Source organism: Lacerta agilis, chromosome 10 (genome assembly GCF_009819535.1).
Source record: "Lacerta agilis isolate rLacAgi1 chromosome 10, rLacAgi1.pri, whole genome shotgun sequence".
Lineage (NCBI taxonomy): Eukaryota > Metazoa > Chordata > Lepidosauria > Squamata > Lacertidae > Lacerta > Lacerta agilis.
In genome coordinates this window covers 2,830,455-2,854,722 of record NC_046321.1, presented here as the reverse complement: position 1 = coordinate 2,854,722, position 24,268 = coordinate 2,830,455, and the positions used below count along the sequence as shown (strand labels likewise).

The 24,268-nt window shown below is 45.6% G+C and overlaps 1 protein-coding gene across 1 annotated transcript; it reads left to right on the top strand.

Annotated features, from left to right (window-relative positions):
• Positions 1 to 1,317: 1,317 nt before the first annotated feature.
• Positions 1,318 to 18,001, top strand: LOC117054068 (snaclec 1-like). Its single transcript, XM_033162522.1, is given in 7 exon segments — positions 1,318 to 1,383; positions 1,615 to 1,630; positions 4,507 to 4,610; positions 5,766 to 5,828; positions 5,831 to 5,913; positions 7,062 to 7,162; positions 17,964 to 18,001. Coding segments are annotated over 7 exon segments (471 nt in total).
• The last annotated feature ends 6,267 nt before the right edge of the window (positions 18,002 to 24,268 follow it).

Below are 24,268 nucleotides of genomic sequence, written 5' to 3'. Positions count from 1 at the left end.
GGAGTTTGAGGGTAAGGTGGACAGAGAGGAAGTTTTCTGAGACTCTCGCCTCAATATTCAGCTGGTGAAAATGTTATTGGAAGAACTCTGATGGTAAGAGCTGTTTGACAGCGGAACAGACTTTCATTTGAGGTTCTGAGAGGAGGCTCGATGGCCATCTGTCAGGGATTATTTAGTTGTGATTCATGCATTGCAGGGGTTGGATTAGATCAGGCAACCTAAGCCCGGGGGCCGGATGTGGCCCATTGCCTTCTCAATCCATCCCACGGACAGTTGGGAATCAGCGTGTTTTTACATGAGTAGAATGTGTTATTTTATTAAATGCATCTCTGGGTTATTTGTGGGGCACAGGAATTCATTCATTTTTTTTTCAAAATATAGTCCACTCCCCCACAAAGTCTGAGGGACAGTGGACTGGCCCCCTGCTGAAAAGGTTGTGACCCCTGCCCTATAGGGCACATCACAGTACCCCATACTCTGGCCACTAATTTTGCAATATTTGAAGTCACTCTCCATCTCCTTCCCATGATTCTAGAACTGAAATGCTCCAAGAGAGACTAATCAGTAAGAGAATTCCTCTCTTGTGACTCGAGGACCCATATCCCGCATTCAGAAATAAAACACAATGACACATAATTTTTTGGTTAATGGAAGGAAAAAGGCCACAACTTTATTGGTTACAGCATGTGAGTGGTATTGGCATAGGCATTGGGTTGAACAAACTACAGTAGACCCCCCCTGCAGAGCGTGGAGTCTCTGAAGGGTTAACCGCCCAGGAGGTGGAGCCTGTTGATGCGAAATACAACTGAAGCTCCACCCCTGTAGTCACGGGGTCGTGACATGGCCCTAGCCACCAACAGGGCATCGGACAGGATCCACGACCGCCGAGTGATGCGAAATGGCGGAAAGAGCCGCCGCGGCTGCCTAAGGAGCAGCAAAAGCCCGCCCCTGCTCCAGCCCTATTGGCTGCCAGCTAGGGGCGTGGCGTGGCGGCGGGAAAAGGTAAGGCTGGGGGCAACGCCCCCCGCCTATGCCGGAGCCGGCTCCCGCTCACAACCCCTCCCCTCCTGGAGGAGAGGCTTTGTCTGTATTTTCTCTCCCACGGAAGATGCTTTCAGTTGGACTTACTTCTGAGAGGACATGGTTAGGTTGCCCTGACAGTAAATATATTGAGTAAATAAATGACAGGAGAGATGTAAATAAGGTCATGTCTGCTCCTGTGTCATGTTGGGCGTAGTGGTTCTTGCTGCCTCCTCTGAGTGTATAAATAAACAGTTTTTTGCCTATTGGAACCCATACTGAGATTTCTTCTCCACCATGAAGCTGACACTCGTCCTTCTGCTCCTCGCCCTGACATGCTGCTCCTCGGATGAAATCGCAAAGGTAAGCATCACTCCTCTGCTAACTATCGCTATGACACTCAATGGCGCTTTACCTCAAGTAGTAGTATATAGTATATATAGTATTATATAATAATTATTTATACCCCTCCCATCTGGATGGGTTTCCCCAGCCACTCTGGGCAGCTTCCAACACAACATTAAATGCAATAATCTATTAAACATTAAAAGCTTCCCTAAACAGGGCTGCCTTCAGGTGTCTTCTAAAGGTCTGGTAGTTGTTTTTCTCTTTGACATCTGGAGGGAGGGCGTTCCACAGGGCGGGTGCCACCACCGAGAAGGCCCTCTGCCTGGTTCCCAGTAACTTGGCTTCTCGTACAGAGGGAACCGCCAGAAGGCTCTCGGAGCTGGACCTCAGTGTCCGGGCTGAACGATGGGGGTGGAGATGCTCCATAATCCATTCTATGTCTTCAGATATGGCATCTACAAATGAGATGCTGGAGAACTTCACCAAGTTCATGAATACCAGTACCTGACACTTTAGGCTACTCTCCTGAGGTAGCTGCAATGGAAACCATGAACTCACTAGCCTGCCACCCATAATCTTTCTATCTGTCCATTTGGGGCTTCCTGGTGGCCTGCTTCTTTCTACAAGGTTCATCCTCAAACGGAGACTGGGAGAAGCCAAGCAGATAGCAATCCTTAGGAGAAAAGGCATGGCCCATGAGGCAAACCCTAATACTGTAATATAGATTTGAAAGACGAAGCAGAGGACAAAGGGGGACGTTTTATGTTTTTGTGACCAACGTAACATACTGATGTAAGCTTTATTGTCCTAATCTCATAGGACTTAAGTTGTAATGTAAAATTTCTTCCTAGTTCATTAAAGGAGGAACCAAACGTATCTTTAACCCATTATCTGTTTGTTTGGAGAGATCCTTAACTGAATTTCAGGGGTGGGGGGTGTCATCTTGCATGTCATGATTCTGGTTTATTTTCATTTCTGGACAATATGGGGAAAGATCTTCTATCTTTCCCCACCCCCACCCCCCAACTTACCTCCAGTGGGTGCTGTATCAACCTCTCTCCTGCATCTTCTTCCCTAAGCGCATTTTGCACAAATCCTTTCTTCTCAATCACAGCATATATTAGGACCAACAGTTCCTCAGCATCCTTGAGATTGTGCTGGCCACACAACCTTTCAGGTCTCACCTCTAGGTCCTGGGTGAGGACCCTCTCCAATTCCTGCAAATAGTCCGGATTCGGACTCAGCCATCTCCTCCACAAGGCAACCTTGACTTTGTTTTTTTTTTTTTTAATAAAAATTTATTGGTTTTTCCACATAAAAGACAACAACAAATAAACACATTCAATCAACATAAAACAAATACAACAAAAACTAACAAAACTAATACATACCTCAACAAAACAGGAATACAGGAATCTATTAATTATAATCTCGTTTCAAATCTTGTTTGGGGGGGACTTCCCCTGTTCTCTCCTCTGCGTTCAAATTCTAATTTACTTTTAAGTAACTTTGTAACTAATTTAACAATCATTCACCATAAATCTTAAACTTCAAATAAACATCTTAAACATCTTATATCATTCAATTTATTATTATCACATAAAATCATATTCTGAATCTTAACTTCTTAGATCCTTTTTTCTCTTAACTTAGTAAAACTATTGCTGTTATTACTTCTAATTCCTACCTTAAAATATTATAATCATAACATTATTATAAAGAACATCTAAACATTTCTTCCCTTCTCCAAATCTTATGTTTCCCTCTGACGTCGGAGTACCATGGTTAGCCTTCCTGATAAATCTCATAAATTCCTTCACCCCACCCCCTCCTCACCATCCTCTCTTCTCATCTCAATCTCCCATCAGTCTTCCCCCCAGCAATTCCCAGTTGAAATCTTCCTTCCCTCCCACCAGCTTCTTCTTTCCAATGTCACATCTTCCTTGTTCCAGAATGTCACCTTCTCCTTGATACCTAAAGACCAAAACATTGGTACCAAGTCCCTTTGCTGAACTCTTCCAATCACTTGTACATTGTCCCAAATGGTTCTAGTCCATTCTGCAAATCCATTTTTAAATCCCAGTGTTGATGTTCCTGCATTTCTGGGCTCTCACCCCAGAAAGCCATTATAAAGTCATTATCAGCAGCTCAGACCTCTCACATCCATGAGGCCCTTCTTTTGTTGAACCTGTGTCTTCTCAACTTCAGATGGTAGTTCTGGAAAATAATTCTCTGCAATTGTATCTTAAATGTATCTTTAAATTCACTAATTGTTACTTTGAGTTCCTCAGCAAAGTTCTTAAGAGCACTTTGAATCCCAGAAAAAGTTTCAGTGACACTCTGATGCAAAAGTTCCAATGCAGTAAGATTTTTTCCTGGCCTGATAACATTGCTGGGTCTGGAAGAACCGTGGGAACCAGACAGATATAGGCAGGAGCAAGCAGGAAGCAACAAAATCTCAGTACTTTTCCATCCTCACTGATCAAATTTCAGCTGCCATTTCCCCCTTCATCAGAGGTTAAACTTTCTTTCACTATAATACTCTGTTAAACGGAAGAAATAGTTCAAATTTCTCAGTCTCACCCCAATAAGGGATTTCTTAAGCAATGAGAATCAGAATCAAATCAACGAAAAACTTCAAAGCATTCCACAATAGCAACAGCCAAATCCGGTGTTACTTTGATCTTGCCGCAAAGGAGAGAAACGGACTTCCTCTTTTAAGTTTCTCTCCATAAGCCAATCAGTCCAAATCAGTCCAAATTGGGTCTAAATTCTTTCCTTACTTATGGTTTTTCTTTTACCAGGCAAATTTCAGAAGAACGGGCGCTCACTGCCGGCGGCCGGCTGCCGCTTGGTTTCCCCCGGTTGGGGACAGCTTCCTCAGCCCCGCGCCAGAGCCAGTTCACTCGAGCCTCCCATTTACAAGGGAAACTCGAGAACTGGACGACGCAAAGGGGCCCACCGGAATGCCCTGTCCACGGGATGCTCCTCCCGTGGGTTACTGGAGCCCGCAGCGCGGTTGCGGAGCTCCTACCCCCGGGGGAAACCGGAGCTATCTCGGAACCGAGACAGCTCCCAACCACCGGCAATGGCACTCGCGCCGGAGGTCGAGGCAACCTTGACTTTGTTTTCCCTCTCCTCTTGCAGGCACAGAAGCAGATAGCTGCCCCCCAGACTGGATCAATTTTCAGAGTCATTGCTATTCATTAAAGAAAATTGCACGGAATTGGAATGCTGCAGAGGTAAGGAGAGGTTCTTGGAAGCCCTGTGTAGCAAATTCCTCAAGACACCATGTTTCTGGTCAAATGTCAAACACCCACCCACCCTTCCTCTCCTCCCTGGCAAGCAACTCACAGCAAATTTAGCTTAGTCTTGGAATACAAAGTTGTCCCTGCATATGTCACATGGCAGGTTAAAAAAAAATGAAAGGAAGATGGATGGTGCTGCTATAAAGGAATATAAAAACTGGTTTCTCAATGAAGAGTAGAAACCAGTTAATTTCACACACACACACACACCCGAATCGGGAGATAAGGCTCACATCCGCACCACACATTTAAAACACTCCTTTACTATATTGACAGTCCTGTATAATCCTCGGAACTGTGGTTTGATAAGGATGCTGGGAATTGCAGCTCAGTGACATCAGCACCCTTAACAAACTACATTTCCCAGGATTCTCTGCAGGCAACCATGACCGCCTAAGCGGTTCCCTCCCTGCGAGAAGTGAGGTTACAGGGAACCAGGTAGAGCCATGAAATGTCAAGGAAATATACAAGTATGTGACTTTCAGAAGACATCTGAAGGCAGCCCTTTTTAGGGAAGTTTTTAATGTTTGATGTTCTATTGTGCTTTTAATTCTGTTTTTATTATTATTATTATTATATTATTATTATTTTACAAGAGTGCTTTAATGTATGTCATGAATGCCGAAGAAATGCAAGCACACTGAATGGATCCATCTTTATTTCTTCCATAGCTGCCTGAATGAGGGCAGACCTTTAGCTGTGATTCCTGCATTGTAGAGAGTTGGACTAGGTGAACCTTGGCCGTCCCTTCTAACTCTACAATTCCATTATTCTTTGTAGTGGGTCATTGTCAGATGGTGGATTTCCTCTTCCTCTTCCAATGATGTGATCAGAAAGGTGTGGTACACAAGTGTACACTCATGCAACGTTGCATGTTAATAACCATACAAATATACGACTCAGCAGTTTGCAGACACAAGTAGGCAGACTGCACATGGGTTGCATGTAACATGTGAACATGCCCTAAACTGAGGTCTCGTCTTTGAGACCCCACACAATCCTGCTTGGGAAATCTGCAGGAGCCACTCGATGCAACCAATCAGCTTGCCCTCACCTCCAAGGTAAACCCCTTGTTCTTTTCTTTCACAGGCAGACTGCCAAACGCATGGGTCTGAGAGCCACCTGGCCTCCATCCGTAGCGAGAAAGAGAACAAGCATTTGGCTCTTTTATAGCAGGAGAAAATGATCCCGGATTTCCTGTCTGGATTGGACTGTTCAGTTTCAAAGGTGGGGGAAGGTAAGTGAAGGGGGTAACCTCTGCTTTTTCACTTGCCTCTCATTAGGAATAGCAGCCGGCAAGTGCACAGAGGAGAAGTCCAGAAGATGAGAGCTCCCTACAGGGAAGGAAAGGGCAGATATTTCCATTTCTGAAAGGGAGAATCTGGGGCTCAGGTAAAGCTCTTCATTCAAAGAGTAGCCATCTGCCTGAGTCCCCAGGATGCAACACAGGCCCCATTTATAACCCTCGCAATATTGCTTTAATAAGGTTTTAAATCAACAAAGTTGATATGCCCCTTAGCCTTGGAGCAATATTTGGATCTCCAGTTGGAAAGGAGGACATACTGTCTTTCCCACCTTTAGGACTTCTGCAGAAGAGAGGAATGAAGTGGGTGTGTTTCTTGTGCTGGGCGAGGGGGAACAGCTGACCCTGCCTAGTTCTCCCCCATCCAGTACAAGTCCGAGAGGTCCAGCAGCCTCATCTTCCTTGGGATTTGATCCACCAGCTGAAAATCAATTCATTGACAGCCTCGCTCTAAAATCACACTGGGGAGAAGAGCTGAAGGGTCAGGGCAAGGGTGTAGGAAGTGGGGTGTGGGGGGTGCAGACTGCCCTGGGTGTCATCCGTGAGGGGGGTGACAAAAAGGCACCACCGCCACTGTTGCGCACCGCGGGTGGGTCACCCTGCTGCCATTGCATGCTGCACACACGGTGGATCTCCCCCCCAGCTTGTGCCGCTCCCGGGGGTGCATGGCATGGCTGCTGCTCCGGATGCCCATGCAGCTAACTCTGCCACTAGGGTCAGGGTCCTCGAGTCAATATGGCTCACTGCTGCCTCCAGAAGTCTTAATGTATGGGTGCCCTCGCAGCACCCCTGGCCTCAAATGGAGTCCCTGCAGCTCCTCTTTGGACTCATGTCCCTGGGAGTCAGTTGGTAGAGCATGGCAATCTTCATCTCACGGTCGTGGGTTCGTGCCCCACGCTGGGCAATAAATTACTGTATTGCAGGAGGTTTGGGTCCCTTCCAACTCTATGATTCTAGGATTGTGCCCCCAAATCTTCATGCCCAGCGTGGCCAAACCAGTCATGCTCCCCTAAACCCGTTTCTGAATGAGGCAACTGGAGATTCCTGTTTCTTCCTCAGCAAGACTTTTGCTGTCTCTACAGATCATACGTAAGATGGACTGATAACACCAATGTTGACTACACCGCTTGGGCAGATGGAGACCCAGGCAAGAGAGGATATTGTGTCGAGATATCTGCGGATGGTAAGAAGGGGCCTTCGTAAGCTGAAGACCTTTGCTGAATTTTTGTTCTGTGAGCCTTGATTCCAAGGTATTGATTGTGCTCTCTATATCAGGCCTTTCAGGACATAAATCCTTCTCAGGCAGCCTACAAGTAATGAGGGACTGCATGGTGTGTGTGTGTGTGTGTATGTATATATATATATATATATATTATATATATATATATATATATATATAAACAAAACGCTGTCAACATCATGAACTTATTCTTCCTTGACCTGCTCATTCTTGATGTGAGATGCTCCCTTGATCTACCAGCTGGGTCAAGTCACTGACCAGATTCAGCCTCTGGCCACCCTACTTGCAACTCACAAATTAGAGGGTGGCAATTCTCAGCCAGAAACAGTGTCTATATGCCTACCGACCGTTCATAGGCCAGGTTTAATAAGTTAACTCCACAATCCCCAAATCCAGGGGTCAACAACCTTTTTCAGCAGTGGGCTGGTCCACCGTCCCTCAGACCATGTGGTGGGCCGGAATATATATCTATATATCTAATCTATATCTATATCTATATCTATATCTATATCTATATCTATATCTATATCTATATCTATATCTATATCTCTATCTCTATCTCTATCTCTATCTCTATCTCTATCTCTATCTCTATATGGATGGGGGGGAATGGATGGGTTGTTGTTGTTGTGTTGTTGTTGTGTTCAGTCGTTCAGTCGTGTCCGACTCTTCGTGACCCCATGGACCAGAGCACGCCAGGCACCCCTATCCTTCACTGCCTCCTGCAGTTTGGCCAACTCATGTTAGTAGCTTCGAGAACACTGTCCAAACCATCTCATCCTCTGTCGCCCCCTTCTCCTTGTTCCCTCCATCTTTCCCAACATCAGGGTCTTTTCCAGGGAGTCTCTCTTCTCATGAGGTGGCCAAAGTACTGGAGCCTCAACTTCAGGATCTGTCCTTCTAGTGAGTACTCAGGGCTGATTTCATTGAGAATGGATAGGTTTGATCTTCTTGCAGTCCATGGGACTCTCAGAGTCTCCTCCAGCACCAGAATCAAAAGCATCAATTCTTCGGCGATCAGCCTTCTTGATGGTCCAGCTCTCACTTCCGTACATTACTACTGGGAAAACCATCGCTTTAACTATACTAGCCAAGGGGAGGTGGAGGTCTAGCTAGGACATGCCTTGAGCTGTCCTTATTTGCTTCCTTCTCTCTTTCCTGGAATTTCCCCCACAGGACAGTTCATGACAGATCTCCTGGGGCAGGGAGTGGGGAGTCTAGTTAGATCAGGCCCTTCAGTCAGAGGTGGGAACTGGATCCCACCCCATGCCAACCCTCCAAGCAGGGGTGTAGCAAGGTAAATTGGTACCCGGGGGTTTTGTCACCTCCCTCCCCAGAGGCAAGGGAAGGTCAGGTGGTACCCGGTGTGGAATATTTCTTGTCACCCCCCCCATTGATCCCCCCCCCCCGCAAAAACAGTTTTACGTTAATTTCATATTTTCTTACAAAGGAATAATAACAAGTAATAATAAAAAAACTTTTATTATATCCCGCCCTCCCCCGGCCAAAGTCGGGCTCAGGGTGGCTAACATCAGATACATAACATTGGTGTAAATCAACAATAATTAAATGACCTCTAAAAACATCTCAAAAACAAATTCAAGTCTAATTAGATCGCTTTCCACAGGGTGTAGGGTTTGGGAACAGTAATTGCTCCACTGACCTGAAATTTCAGCCTTCACGACATAGGAAACAGCCAAGTGAACAGCTATTTTGGTGGAGGAGGGTCAAGATATTAACCAATATGCATGAAATTTCATATATAGCTATATATCCCTAGTATAGTAAGATAAGACCTTTGGAGCAGGCATTTTTTTCAAAAAAAGTTGTTCCCTTGATAATTTGTTACCCCCCTCCATTATGGGTGCGCATACCTCTAAACATGTTGTGAATCTTTTTTTCACAATTTTTCACAATGTTTCACAATTTTTTTAAAAAACAAACTTTATTAGGTTTTAAAAAATTACACACTTATCACTCGACAGCAAAAAATATACCACAAAAAGAACAGAAGAAAAAAGAATACACAATATTGACATACATAGATTTGTATGTGCATAAACAGACAATTATGGGGCTCTCCTTACCCCTCCCCATCACCTGGTGTTAACTTCCAACCTTATCTTTTATTGCGGTTTCTGTAACTATATCTCTTTGTATACCTGAACTTGTTGTTTGTCCTTTTTTGATTTGCTTTGGGCCCTCTCATACATTTGTTAGAAGATTGGCCGTTTCCCCCTGTATTTCCTATATAATCTTTGAATGCTTTCCAATCTATCACTATTGTCTGGTCTGGTTGCTCCCCTGACTTCTCCTATCTTTCTTGCCATATTTTGGTATGATAACAATTTCGTTTTGCCAATCTTCCACATTTGGTACCGTTTTACTCTTCACACTTTTTTTAAAAATTTTTGGTGATTAGGAGCCTCGCTGCCATGGTGGCATACATTAACACACATCTATCTTTCTCCTTAATTTCATCGTTGTGAATCTTTGTACCCTTGTCCATTGATTGTATTCATTTTTCTTGATTCGAACTATAAAATGGTGCTTTTCTTGAGTCAGAAAAAAGGACTGGTGTTAGTAGATCAGTTCAATAAGCGCAAATAATTGGGCATAGGCTGCAATTTCAAACTCATTTTTTTTTAGCAGCAACATGTCAAATCTGCAGGACAAAAGTTCCAACTCTTTAAATTTATCCGTGCTGGTTTCTTTCTTTTTTTACAATACAATTTATTAATTCCCCAAAACGTAGACATAATAACAACAGTAGATAAAGAAGAAGAAAAGAAGGGGAGAACGGCAAAAAACTATGATAGTCAAAAAGAATTTAAACCATAATTTTTGCTTGATTTCCCTCCCTTCCCCCTCTTGGTTTCATTGTTTAATGCTTGTTTGTGCATTAAACAATTAATCTTTTAATCTTAATAATCTGATTTTTAAACCTTATTCATCTTAATACAGTGAGTTTCAAAAGTTATACTAACGTAAGAGTATATACACAATTCACCAAATTGATCTTTTTATTGCAAACTCCGCGTTTTGAATGCAATACTCCCTTTGTCCACGGGACAAGGGTGGCGCTGTGGGTTAAACCACAGAGCCTAGGTGTCAGGGAAAGAAGGATTGCTCAGGAGGAGCAGGGGAAGAGAAAGGGGGCAAGCTGCAGCTGAGAGAAAGAGAGCGATTCCTCCAGTAAAGGGGGGTCGCTGGATACCGAGAGCAGTTGCCTATAATCTCAACAGATTCATCTTCCTCCCCCAGCCCCCATCAGGAATTGTCTCCGGAGGAGGGAGAGATTTCAAACATTTTCCAGTAGCAGACAAGTGAGTGAGCAGGGGGGGGGGAGGCGACGACGTCATATTAGTGTGCCGAGAAATTGGCTCTGTTGGTGCGCGCGGGAGGGCAGCAGTCCAGGAAACTGAAACTATTAAGCAGTCATGTTTCAAAACTCTGTAACTCTTAATGAACAATAAATAGCTTTGTAGCTCACCGCTGGAGCTGTCTTTTCTCATGAGCAACATCAAAGGGAAGAGATCACTAGGGCTTGCCGATCATAAGGTTGGCGGTTCGGATCCCTGTGACGGGGTGAGCTCCCGTTGCTCGGGTCCCAGCTCCTGCCAACCTAGCAGTTCGAAAGCACGTCAAAGTGCAAGTAGATAAATAGGTACCGCTCCAGTGGGAAGGTAAACGCCGTTTCCATGCGCTGCTCTGGTTTCGCCAGAAGCGGCCTAGTCATGCTGGCCACATGACCTGGAAGCTGTACACACACCGTCTCCCTCAGCCAGTAAAGCGAGATGAGTGCCGCAACCCCAGAGTCGTCCGCGACTGAACCTAACGGTCAGGGGTCCCTTTACCTTTACCTTACTTGCATCCCTTTCCCTTTACCTTACTTGCAACTAATCATTCATTAGTTAACTTATCTCCCAAAGTAAGTTTGATCCACAATTCACTTGCATATTATTTTGTGCTTGTAGCAACCGGAACAGGAGCGGACTTCCTTTTCACACTCCCATTTTTCTTGCCAGATCATCCAATTAAACAAATCTTTAATTATCTTCTCACGTTCCAGTCGGCCAATTGTTGGGAAAGTACCCGCTGGTGGCTGGATCAGTAGCTGGCTTCCGTAGAGCTGCGCTGTTGCCTAGCGCACTGACTCCTTTCGGTTCCCACCACCACCCACTCTCCGTTCCTTTCAGGACAGAGGCAGAGGTCGGTAGATGCGTGGGCCGTCCGTGAGTCTGCAGAACCCCGAGGGCACCCCAATGCTCCTCTTGGATTTTTGGGGCGCGCGCGTCACTCTCGCGCTCTTCCCCTCGCTCTACGGAGCAGAGTCTGATGGAGCGGTCAGATTCTCAGGTCCGGTCACCATGTTGCGGGACCCAGAAGTCGCCCATCCTTGCTGGTTTCTTAACGTTGATGGAGGGAGGGAGGGAGGGAGAAGAAGAAGAAGAGTTTGGATTTGATATCCCGCTTTTCACTACCGAAGGAGTCTCAAAGCGGCTAACATTCTCCTTTCCCTTCCTCCCTCACAACAAACACTCTGTGAGGTGAGTGGGGCTGAGAGACTTCAGAGAAGTGGTGACTAGCCCAAGGTCACCCAGCAGCTGCATGTGGAGGAGTGGAGACGCGAACTCGGTTCCCCAGATAATGAGTCTGCCGCTCTTAACCACTACACCACACTGGGAGGGAGGATGGTAAGTCTGATGGTTCTTCTTTGTTGTCTTCTCTAGGGTATGATAAATGGAACGGTGCCGACTGCGAAACAAAGAAGTATTACATGTGCAAAATGCCACTGTAGTGATGGGCGTCCTTCACTACCGAGGCTTCTACAATTTCAGCACCTTGGAGAGCGGGACCAATCTGGAGGTCTTTTCCTTCCACCGAGGCATCCGTTCCCCTGCCCACACTGCAACCGCATGTCGTAGCCTTTGAGATGTCTATGTGCTGAGACTTCAATAAAGAAATTCTCCTCTGCATCCCGTCTCTGTCTCCTTCAAACCGATCGTGGGGCTGCTAACCAACCAGGGATGTCAGAGGTCGCTGTCAGGAACAGAGGCAGGAACAGCCCATGTCTGCTTTATCGTCCCGTGTCTGGAAGGGAAGCTCATCCACCCTGGCATACGAGTTCCCTGTTCCCTATTCTTACTTCTTTATTACACTTATGGCTCTTTCTTTCCTCCAAGGAAATGAAGGTGATTTTCCTCCCCACATTTAACCCCCACAACAACCCAGTGAGGTAGGCTAGGCTGAGAGATTATTATTTATTACATTTGTAGGCTGCCCTATACCCACAGGTTTGAGGGTGTTTACAACATAAAATCACAATATAAAACCACAAAACAAAACAAAAAACCCAATAACACTCCCCTCCCAAACAGTGACCAAGGTAACCTGGTGAGCCTCGTGGCCTAATGGGGATTCGAACCCTGGTCTCTCTCAGGTGCTAGTTTGACACTCTAACCACTACACTGCACTGCCTCCCTGTGTGAGTGTTTGGCTCTCAACAGTTCCATATTTGCCACCCTCCTTCGCTTTCCACACTTCTTCTTCTTCTTCTTCTTCTTCTTCTTCTTCTTCTTCTTCTTCTTCTTCTTCTTCTCTTTCTTCTTCTTCTTCTTCTCTTCTTCTGTGATCCCTCATAGCAAGTAAGATTGTCTTCCATGAACATGGTCTTAACAGTGAGTCCGTAAGTGACTGTGGAGGCCGATTCTGGATCCACATGTCCTTCCACAGTGGGGACACAGGTTTCCGGGCTGGAGTGGATCACGGTGTGGATTTGCCAAGCCTGCCTTCCTCTTAGCATGTTTCTCCCTTGCGTCCTGAGTTCAAGTGTCTTCAAAGTCCATGACACCATTGGTGGAGGCTGATTTCCAACTGGAGCGCTTGCAGGCCAGTGTTTCCCAGTTGCCAGTGTTATACTACGTTTTTTAAAGATTTGCCTTGAGAGAGTCTTTGAACCTCTTTTGTTGTCCACCAGGATTACGCTTTACCATTTCAAAGTTTGGAATAGAATAGAGTTGTTGCTTTGGAAGATGATAAAATTTAAGCATTAAAAAACTTCCCTAAACAGGGCTGCGTTCAGATGTCTTCTGAAAGTCAGATAGTTGTTTATTTCCTTGATATCTGATGGGAGGTGGTGGGGTCTCCTTCCTTGGAGGTTTTTAAGCAGAGGTTGGGTCGCCATCTGTCAGGGATGCTGTAGCGGTGATTCTTCTGCACTGTATGGGGTCGAACTAGGTGAGCTTTGAGCATCTTACAACTCCACAATTCTATGATTCTGTGAGCTAATGTTGCATACCTTCCAAGTGCCCCAAATATCCCAGGATGGTCACCAGAACCCTGAAGCCATCGTGACTTCTCACTTGGTCACGGAGAGTCCCAAATTCATAGCGCAGGAGGCAGGAGGGGTTGAGGGCAGGAACTTTGTTGTTGTTGTTGTTGTTCAGTCGTTCAGTCGTGTCCGACTCTTCGTGACCCCATGGACCAGAGCACACCAGGCACGCCTATCCTTCACTGCCTCTCGCAGTTTGGCCAAACTCATGTTAGTAGCTTCGAGAACACTGTCCAACCATCTCGTCCTCTGTCGTCCCCTTCTCCTTGTGCCCTCCATCTGTCCCAACATCAGGGTCTTTTCCAGGGAGTCTTCTCTTCTCATGAGGTGGCCAAAGTACTGGAGCCTCAGCTTCAGGATCTGTCCTTCTAGTGAGCACTCAGGGCTGATTTCTTTGAGAATGGATAGGTTTGATCTTCTTGCAGTCCATGGGACTCTCAAGAGTCTCCTCCAGCACCAGGAACTTACACTTTACCAAACATATCACAAATTCAAAGCACATCTCAACTGAAGGCACAATCCTACACACATCTCCCACTTTCCTGTGACTTGAGGCAGATTTTTAACCTCAGAATACATTGTGCAATCTATGCTACAGAACAGCGTTCAATTTTGTTGAGTTATGATGACACCGGATGCTCATGATTCAGAAATGTTTGGCTAGAAGGAAATGTCTCCATGACCCAAAGGGCATACTGTACTTTGCATGGACAGGCGGAGTCCCCCAAACCCCAGGCGACCCCCGAGCGGAATAATGTCACAAGACAACGTGCTATGGGATTAAAATTGGCCACAACTTTATTAAGAGTCAGATGTAGGGAGACCTTGGCTCAGGCATTGGGCGTTTATCCTTCCCAGCCCCCCAGCCGGGGATCTGGGAAACTTCAGGGTTATCCAGAATATTTGGGGATTGGGCTGGCTCTGAAGAACATGTTCAAGCAGAGAGCCCGCCACCCGTTTTGCCGCCACTGGTGGGGGAGAGCAATGAGGGGGAGAGCGTATGGCCAATGCCTCCCCCCTAGACCCCTTTAACAGGGAACCCTGGTATCGCCGCCGCACTGGGGGCTTGGGGTCACCGCCCCACGCCCCCCCCATTTAGGAAGATGACTAAAGGATTCCGCCCAAGGCCTGAAACTGCCAAAGTTTGTGACGTTTTGCTACGGGAAGGGCGAAACCTGCCAATGCAGGGAAATTCCTTTCCGGCCCTTCAACAGCAGCCGTGACATAACAGCACCGGCATATCTGTGGGGGGGGGGGGGAGGTTAACCTGCAAAATTAAGCCTTAATTGAGGGAGTGGAGGGTGGGAGAAGCTCTGGAGCCCGACTGCCATTTCCCAGGTAAGCTACACCTTCTATTGTGTGGGCTGGGTAGTCCCTCCCCTTACCTGGCCAATCCCCTGGCAATGCCTCCCCCAGGAGGGATTGGGCGCTGGCTGAGGTAGGCGGAGACCACAGGTATCCAGCCTGGGGAAGGCGACGCCAGCTCCGAGCTAACAGGAGCCGCTCTGGGTTCCAGGGGGGCTGCGCGTGACCACGCAAGCGTCGCCCCCATTTGATGTGTGGAGCGGTCATTTCTGTGTATAAGATGTGGTTTTATTCTTATGAAATAATGTCAAAAATGGGGGCGTCATCTTATAAATGGATAGTGCAGAGTTGGGACGTGGGAATTGGTTGCTGCCTCGAGCAGGAGATTTTCTGGGGTAATTGGGCTGGTGATTGGCGGCGGCTGACAGTGAGCAGCCAGATGATTGGTGGGTTTGGTGATGCGCGTGATTGCCATCGTCGGTCTTGCGGGTGTGTGATTTTCTTTGTGTGTGATTTTGTGTGTGATTTTCTTTGTGTGTGATTTTGTGTCCCCAAAATACAGGGCACTGGGACCTTAAAGAGCATTCTCCCCCACCCTAGTCCCAAAATTACGCACCCCAGAAACATAATCCCCTCAGAGCTGGTCTTACTCAGTGCGACCTCTCAGGCATGCCTCCTGCTCCATCTTTTTTTTCTTTTCTTGGCGCATGTGAAGCTGCAGCGGCCATTTTAGGTGAGGGCACTGGGGACCCCCCCCACCCCCACCCCCACCAAAAGCAATTTCGCCTGCGCCACATTTCCACTAAGCGGTTTGTGTCAGAAAGTCCTCAGGTGCTTACAGATGGCAGTTATAAAATGGTGGACAGGGCATTGTTGCTCTCTCTGGCCAGGTCTGATGATGTCGACGGGCAATCCGCCTTTCTATTGGATGCTGTTGGAGTCTTCATTCCTTTTGCTGGTGAGGTATAATAGGCGCACCACTTTTTTGCCTTTATTCTATATTTTAGGCATGACAAGTGTGGTTTTTTTTGAATTTTTATGATGCTAGATCCTTCCTTGATGGTCAAGTTACGCTTTGTCCTAATTTGATGCTGTTTGGTGCAGCGGTTACGGAGAACATCGATGTCCGCCGCACACACAATAGGAACATTTATATATATATAGATTACTTTGGCAGGAATGAACCTAAAGACATCCCCGCCTTTCAGATCTGAAGCTCCAAAGAACACTTGGGGTGAGCAAATTTCATTAAGATGTAACTGTCCCCGAAAGAAAGAAAAGTGAGAGCTCAACACTTTTTGGGGGGTGGGGGGAGCCAGTGTTTGTGTTTGTCAAAGCGTCTTGCAGAAAGAGTCCCTGTAACTTACTTCCCTTTCCCAGATTATAGTAACTCATAATCTATGTGGGAATGCAATAACACTTGTAATGTAGCAGATACTAGGGAAATAATGGAGCAGCATAAAATATGGACTATTGAATAAGGCACAAAAAAGGTAAAGGACCCCCTGGAAGGTTAAGTCCAGTCCAAGGCGACTCTGGGGTTTCGGCGCTCATCTGGCTTTCAGGCCGAGGGAGCCGGCGTTCGTCCACAGACAGCTTTCCAGGTCATGGGGGCAGCAGGACTAAACCGCTTCTGGCGCAACGGGACACCGTGATGGAAACCACAGCGCACGGAAATGCCATTGTTTACCTTCCCACTGCAGCTGTACCTATTTATCTACTTGCACAGGTGTGCTTTTGAACTGTTAGGTAGGCAGAAGCTGGGGCAGAGCAATGGGAGCTCACTCCGTTGCGGGGATTCGAAATGCCGACCTTTCGATCGGCAAGCCCAAGAGGCTCAGTGGTTTAGACCACAGCGCCATATGCAATTGAAAAGGTTGACAATAGGACACATAAAGGGGAAGGTCGGAAGTCCAGAGATATGAAGGAATCTTTGAGTGTGGATGTGTATGGTAGCATTCAGTGTTTTTTCCCCAGGGGGTACACAGGGGTACGGATACCCCTAACCATTTTATGAATTTTGGTACTTTTGTCCATTGACTGTGTTTATTTTTCCTGATTGGAACTACAAAATGGTGGTTTTCTTCAGTCAATATGAGAGTATCCCTAAACATTTTTAAAGAAGAAGAAAAAGCACTGGTTGTATTGTTAGAATTTAACACTCATAAAACCAACTAAAAATTATTTCAATAATAATAATAATAATAATAATAATAATAATAATAATAATAATAATAATAATAATAAATGCTTTTTGTGATGCTGGCCACATGAGTACTGAGGTTTTTGCAAAACTGAGGGGAAAGTCCAGTACCGTATTTACGTATAAGCTAAACAAGCTATAGCTTAGGGCCCCACTCTCTTGGGGGTCCCCAAAAAAATTAAAGGGGAAAAAAACTGGATGTACATTTCCAAAATAGAAGATGAAAAACCAATAAAATAAAACCTACATACAGCAACAGTGTTTTGTGTGTTGTGTAGGCTCCTGTGATGTAAGTCATGGGCCCCACCTGCTAGCCTGCTCCCTAAAATATCACAGGTTTGTTCCTTTCTATATATAGGGTGCCTACATTCTGCATGGACTGGTTGGATGGCAACACGTGCAAATGGCTTTAGATGCCTATGAGGTCCATAAATTACCATATGGCATATATTCCACACAAAAAACAACGGCCATTTGTTGTTGACAAAGGACAGCTGGACATAGAAAGGGCCTCGTTACCTTCAGTAGCTTAGGGCCTCATCAAACCTAAATCCATAAGAAAGGTCTATTCAGATTTACAGCTGTGCCTTGCAAAACGAATGCATGGCTAGATGAAAAACTTGCTAGACAAAAGGCATTCGCTAACGAAAGGATGACTCGCAAGACGAATTTTCCTATGGCCGTGACTCGCAAAACGAAAACGTTTTGCAATTTTTTCCCGTAAAACCGTGCTTCCTCCGATCGTGCTTCGCAAGACGAAATTTCCACTATACGACAACACTTGCGGAACAAATTAATTTCGTCTTGCGAGGCACCACTGTATTTGTTTACTTTGGTTAGGGGTGTGTTTGGTTATATGGGATTTTCTCTTTCTTCCTTTCTTCATTCTTTCTGTCTGCCAGTGTCCCTGGCTCGCCTAGCTGAAGACTACAAGGCGTGAATTATTGCCTTGGACTGCTACTTATGATTTTTATTCATAGCTGTCAACTTTCCCTTTTTTTGCAGGAAATTCCCTTATTCCAGCGCCGTTTCCCATTACAAAAAAAGGGGAAAGTTTACAGCTATGGCCGTTTCCCAATGCAAAAAAAAGGAAGGTTGACAGCTCTGTTTTTATTTATCTAATATGGTATTGAACATACAACAGACACTCTGGGCAAGCAGACTGATGCAGAAGCACAGGGCAACAGGACCAGAGGCGTAGCAAGGGAGGGGCGCGGGGGGCCGCCCTGAGTAGTGCCCTGGGGAGGGTGACACTCGCGGTGGGGCCCCGCCCCCGTGATTGGCGCCTCCAGCCAGCGGGGGGGGGGAAGCCGCGGAAAGGGGGCTTTCCCCCTTTCAGCGGCTTCCCCCCCCCCTGCTGGTTGGGCTCCCTGAGCGGAGCCGGGACATGGAGAGGGGCGGGCCAGCGAGGAGGGGTGACACAAGCGTGACGCCCCTCCTTGCTGGCCCGGGTGGTGGCGTCACTCCGTGTGCATGCGTCATGACGTCATGTGCACGGAGTTACGCCCCGCCCCCCCAGGGGTGCCGCTTGGGTTGCTGCCCCCGGCAGCCAAGCGGCTCGCGGCTCCAGACTTCTACCCAGGGAAGGCCACTTCAGTGCTGCTTATGCTGCAGTTCGACTTCACCCCCAGAAGCGCACTCCATTGTCTCTCAAGACAGAGGAATGCCAAGAACCAACAGCAAAAAATTTTTTAATGTCCCCCTTGGGGCAGAAAATCAATTTCTCCAAGAAACTCAGATGGATATGCAAGAATTTCTGTAAACCAAAGATGGCATGGATGGATAAAAGGAGAGGAGACAGAAAAACTCCAAGCCCTCGTGCTGATTTGAGAGAAAGTTTACTGGTGTCACAGGCCAGAGAAGAGAAGATCTGACCCACTGGCAGCCTATGGGGAGAATTCAGCCCCATATTCCTCAAAGGTCACTGAGCAGCATGTTGAAGCCTCGATAAACGGCTGCCGTCACTACTTGGAATATCTGCAGAGAAAGGGGAGGGCTATTTTACAGTCACGGTCGTTCCACGACATGTAATCTAGAGGGGGAAAAGAGAGTAATGGTGTCAGGCATCCCTGTGGCTTCTTTCCACTGAAAGAATATCTTAATTCAGACCTGGCAAAATGATCCCAATAAATTAAATTAAATTGGAGGGCAGTTTCCACTCCACACATTTGACCAAGTAATTTTTGTTCTCATTGTAATTTACAGAATCTAGGCCAATTCCGGACTGCAGCGATTTTTTTTGTTGTGATTTATGTAGGAAATTGTTCAGTTTGGTTTTGTATATATTTATTTTTTAAAAAAATTATTTATTGCAGCCAAACATAACTGTGCATGAGTGCTAGTTTGTGTATGAATGGGTTAAAATCATAGAGGTGTGTTCCTGGATTCAGCTAGGTCATGCCCCCTCTTCTCTGATGAGGGAGTAAGTGAAGTCTTCACTTCTTGTCGTTCCCCCCCCCCCCCAACTTTGCACCATGGCCAAGGATGACATGCCTTCGTGGGCTCCAAGCTTAGAGCACGTGGTTGAAGCTACCATTTTGCATTTACTACCCAAGAATATTCTGCCTGCGTTTTCCTTCCTGCTGCTTAGATAAAACAAAGCAGTTTGGGGCACCTCCAAGAGACTCTCCCACCTATCATCTGTCTGTCTATCTATCTATCTATCTATCTATCTATCTATCTATCATCTATCTATAAAATAATATGAAAGAAAGGAAACGTGAATAATGTGAAAGGGAGAGAGATAAAATAACCATAGACAATACAATAGAGTATATATGTACATAAGTAATACATATAAGTAATAGATATATAGTTATAAATTTATTTTATAAATAATTATAAATATAATCATAGAATCATAGAATCCTAGAGTTGGAAGAGACCACAAGGGCCATCCAGTCCAACCCCCTGCCAAGCAGGAAACACCATCAAAGCATTCCTGACAGATGGCTGTCAAGCCTCTGCTTAAAGACCTCCAAAGAAGGAGACTCCACCACACTCCTTGGCAGCAAATTCCACTGTCGAACAGCTCTCACTGTCAGGAAGTTCTTCCTAATCTTTAGGTGGAATCTTCTTTCTTGTAGTTTGAATCCATTGCCCTGTGTCTGCTTCTCTGGAGCAGCAGAAAACAACCTTTCACCCTCCTCTATATGACATCCTTTGATATATTTGAACATGGCTATCACCCCGTAACCTTCTCTTATTACAGGGGGGAAATTGTGAGAATGGATTTTAAGTAATAGTGCAAATAATGAAATGCAAGACTAAGCGATGGAGGTTGAAAGTCATTAGACGTGGTTGATGGAAGTCCTAGGCTTACAGCCAACATGTTGTGTAAGATGAGAGGAGATGTTATGTTTTGTTTGGAAAATATATATAAAAACTAATAAAAATATTTATAAAAGAAGAAGAAGCAGCAGCAGCTGACTGCTGGCACTCCCAAAGGCATATTGTGACACACACACACACACACACACCTTCTCACCTTTAGTTTTCAGCTCGGCACACTTTTCAATGCCGCGATACCCATCGGGTTCCCCGGGTGCCCATGGAGTGTATGTGACTGGAGACAAGTCTACCCACCGCCACTTGGCCTCCTGTAGAGACAGAAAAAGAGACAGGGGCTTTGCTGGGGAAGGAACAGAGCCACCCAGTACCTCCTCCCTCCCAGCATAGAAGGGGCGGAAGGGACCCCCCCAAAAACCCTGCTATGCAGGAACCCCTGCTAGAGACTCCCCAATTGTGTGGGAACCTTTATATAATATAGTTGCAGAGTTAAACGTTCCTTATTTTAGGCAAGTTTTCAATCTGTGACATTTTGATGTATTTTAATATTTGTTGGAAGCTGCCCAGAGTGGTTTGGGGGACCTAGCCAGATGGGCGGGGTACAAATAAAATTATTATTATTATTATTATTATTATTATTATTATTATTATTATTTAAACCTGCACAGCGGCAAACGGCTTGCTGACTCGTTTGAGTCTTTCGCCCTTTTCTTGATTGTCAATCCCTATATCCCTCTCAAAATAAAGATACACATGAATCTGATTAATAACCGAAGTAAAGTAATTTACTGACAGATTCATTCATGAACATATTTAGGTTACAAAACAAAAGATATAAACTATATTAGTGAGTCTCCTAACACATCTTTAAGCAGCAGCAGCCTAACCGGCCAACAGATCAAAACTAACTGACACGAAGTTGGTCTTCCCTTACAATGTTGGACTTGACGGAGTTCATCCCACAAATTGATGGCCATCCAACCTCTGCTTAAAAACCTCCAACGAAGGAGAGTCCAAGACCTTTTGGGATTCTCCCTTGCTCAGTCGGTAGAGCATGAGACTCTTAGTCAGTTTGCATTTCTTAGTGCAGAAAGATGTGTAGAGATCTTTCCTGTTCTGCTTAATTTAAGAGGGTTCTGGAAGCTTCTTTGTGTGAAAGGAACAAGGAGAAGGTTGGTGATGGTTGGGCTATTCGTTCAGAGAAGCTGAGTACAACTGGCTTAAACTGGTTCTCTTATCTCTTTCTGTCAAGGTCATGCTGACTATAAAAGTAAGGCCAGAAGGAGCCTGGGTTTCACTTTCTTTTTCTCTCTTCTGGTGTGGTGTTCTGTATATGGAGTTAAAAAAAAGGTAAAGGACCCCTGACAGTTAAGTCCAGTCGCGAACGACGCAGGGGTTGTGGCACTCATCTTGCTTTACTGGCCGAGGGAGCCAATGTTTGTCTGCAGACAGATTTTCCGGTTCATGTGGCCAGCATGACTAAGCCGCTTCTGGCAAAACCAGAGCAGCGCACGGAAACCCCGTTTACCTTCCCGCTGCAGTGGTACCTATTTATCTATCTTTGACGTGCTTTCGAACTGCTAGGTTGGCAGGAGCAGGGACCGAGCAACGGGAGCTCAACACGTCATGGGGATTCGAACCGCTGACCTTCTGATCGACAAGCCCTCGGCTCAGCGGTTTAGACCACAGCGCCACCCGTGTCCCCTATATAGTGTTAAGGTATAGTCTTATTATAAGTGATTGTAAATTTAAGTGAAGTCTGCTGCAACTGGATTTCTTATGGACTGTGCCAATCCTGAATATATTGGATTTGTGACCATTATGCTCATTGGCCTTCAGTAGCAGTAAAGCTCTTGCTGGGTGAAATATTAATTGCCTCTGGTCTATTTTTGGGAATCCTGCAACGTGTTTAAGTTTTTACTTTGCTAACTATCCGCTGGAATCTTCTCTGGATCACTATGAGTAGAATTTCATGACAAATCTCACAGTTGTGGGTTCTGTGCTGCACCTTCCAAAGAACAAACACAACAAGCCATCACATTGGAGGACTACAGTCTATTTAAGGTCCCTAAAATTCTTCTATGGCTTGGATTAAATTCTGAGCCAGAGAACAGCTGCCGATTTCTTGACCTTTCAATTCCCCCCTATTCAATATGATGGAGTGTGAGGCCAGAAAATGACCTTAAGGTAAAATTGAAGATATATTTGGTATGCCTACATGGTATGAATGGAGGTATGTATGAAGTGTGAGTAGAACCAGATGCTATGTGACTCTGAAGAATAAAGATAAAGAGATTATTGAGTCAAAGATAAAGAACTATTGAGCCAGCTAATGGACGGGGCAAAATAGGATGAATGAGCATATAAGCAGGATGTACCCAATGTCTGGGTGAATCAGAGGACAAACTGAAGACATGTTGAAACAAGCAAGCTATTCATGAAGGCAAAATGGCAGCATGATGGAAGGTGTGCTGTGGGATGCTCTTCATGAGGACATTGTGAGGGATCAGCGTAATAAAGGGAACATTGATTCCTAGGAGAGATGAGACTATTTAAGAAGCTGCAAAGCCCTGGCAAGGTTTCGTTTGCTGTCCAACTGCAGAGGAAAGCCACCCAACAGACTCTTAAGAAAGACTGATTAGTGGGTCCAACCTTCTGGTGAGTATGAACGAGAGGAGTGAATGAGTCCTTATTAGCTATTACCTGTTAATCAATAAAGGGTTATATCCTGAAGAGGTTTGTGTCATTCTGCCTTTCTTGAAAACGCTGTGATCCAAAAAGAACTAAACTGTCACTCGATAAAAGAATTTCATGACAGGAGCACTGGGAAGGAGGAAGTTAAGAGGCTGCAGGACTTCAACAGTGATGGTGGAGTTGTCTCTCCTCCATGGAAGGACGGAGTGGGCTTTGTTCCCTCACTGACCTTGGGCCTTCTCCTTCCCTCTTTGGAATTCGATCCTATCCCAAGTAGCAAAGAGCAGGGTATTGCTCAACCTGTTCCACCGCCTGAGGAGAAACGGGGGATGTGCTGTCCCTCCCAGCTGCTGCCAAAGCCTCCTTTACCAGGCATGGGTGGCGGTGCCTGTGAAGCAAGCTCTGGCGAGATTTTGACAAGATCACGTGAGATCTCGCCAGTAGCAGGCGCTGCTGCCAGCGCCGTTTCTCTTTCGTTGGCAGAGGTGGTGGGGTGCCACCTCTTGGGGTTCTGCTATGACTGCTTCACCCCGCCTCAGGGAAGGGCCTGTCCTGTAAGAGAGGCTTCTCTCCATTTAGTTGAAGAAGTGATGGCGAGACTGGTGTGCCGCTGTTCTCCGCACTGCGTGAGAAATGTGCCTGGCACAATCGCCTCTTCTTCTAACGTGGGGCACACTTTCTTGGTTCAACGGCATCTTCCTAAGCTTTCGATCTGCAGTTTCTTCGGGCACAGAATGTGGAGAGGAAGAAGAAACAGGGGCATAGCAAGGAATAATTTTTTTTGAATTAAAAATTTGAAAAAAAAATTTCAATTTTTTTTCAATTTTTTTTTAAATGCCTGCTCCGAAGGTCTTATCTTACTATACTAGGGATTATATAGCTATATATGAAATTTCATGCATATCGGTTAATATCTTGACCCTCCTCCACCAAAATAGCTGTTCACTTAGCTGTTTCCCTATGTCGTGAAGGCTGAAATTTCAGTCCAGTGGAGCACTTACTGTTCCCAACCCTAACCCTGCGGAAAGCCACCTAATTAGACTTCAATTTTGATTTTGTGATGTTTTAGGAGGTAATTTAATTATTGTTTGATTTTATACCAATGTTATATATCTGACTTTGGCCGGAGAGGGCGGGATATAAATAAAAGTTTTTTATTATTATTATTACTTGTTATTATTCCTTTGTAAGAAAATATGAAATAATGTAAAACCATTTTTGCAAG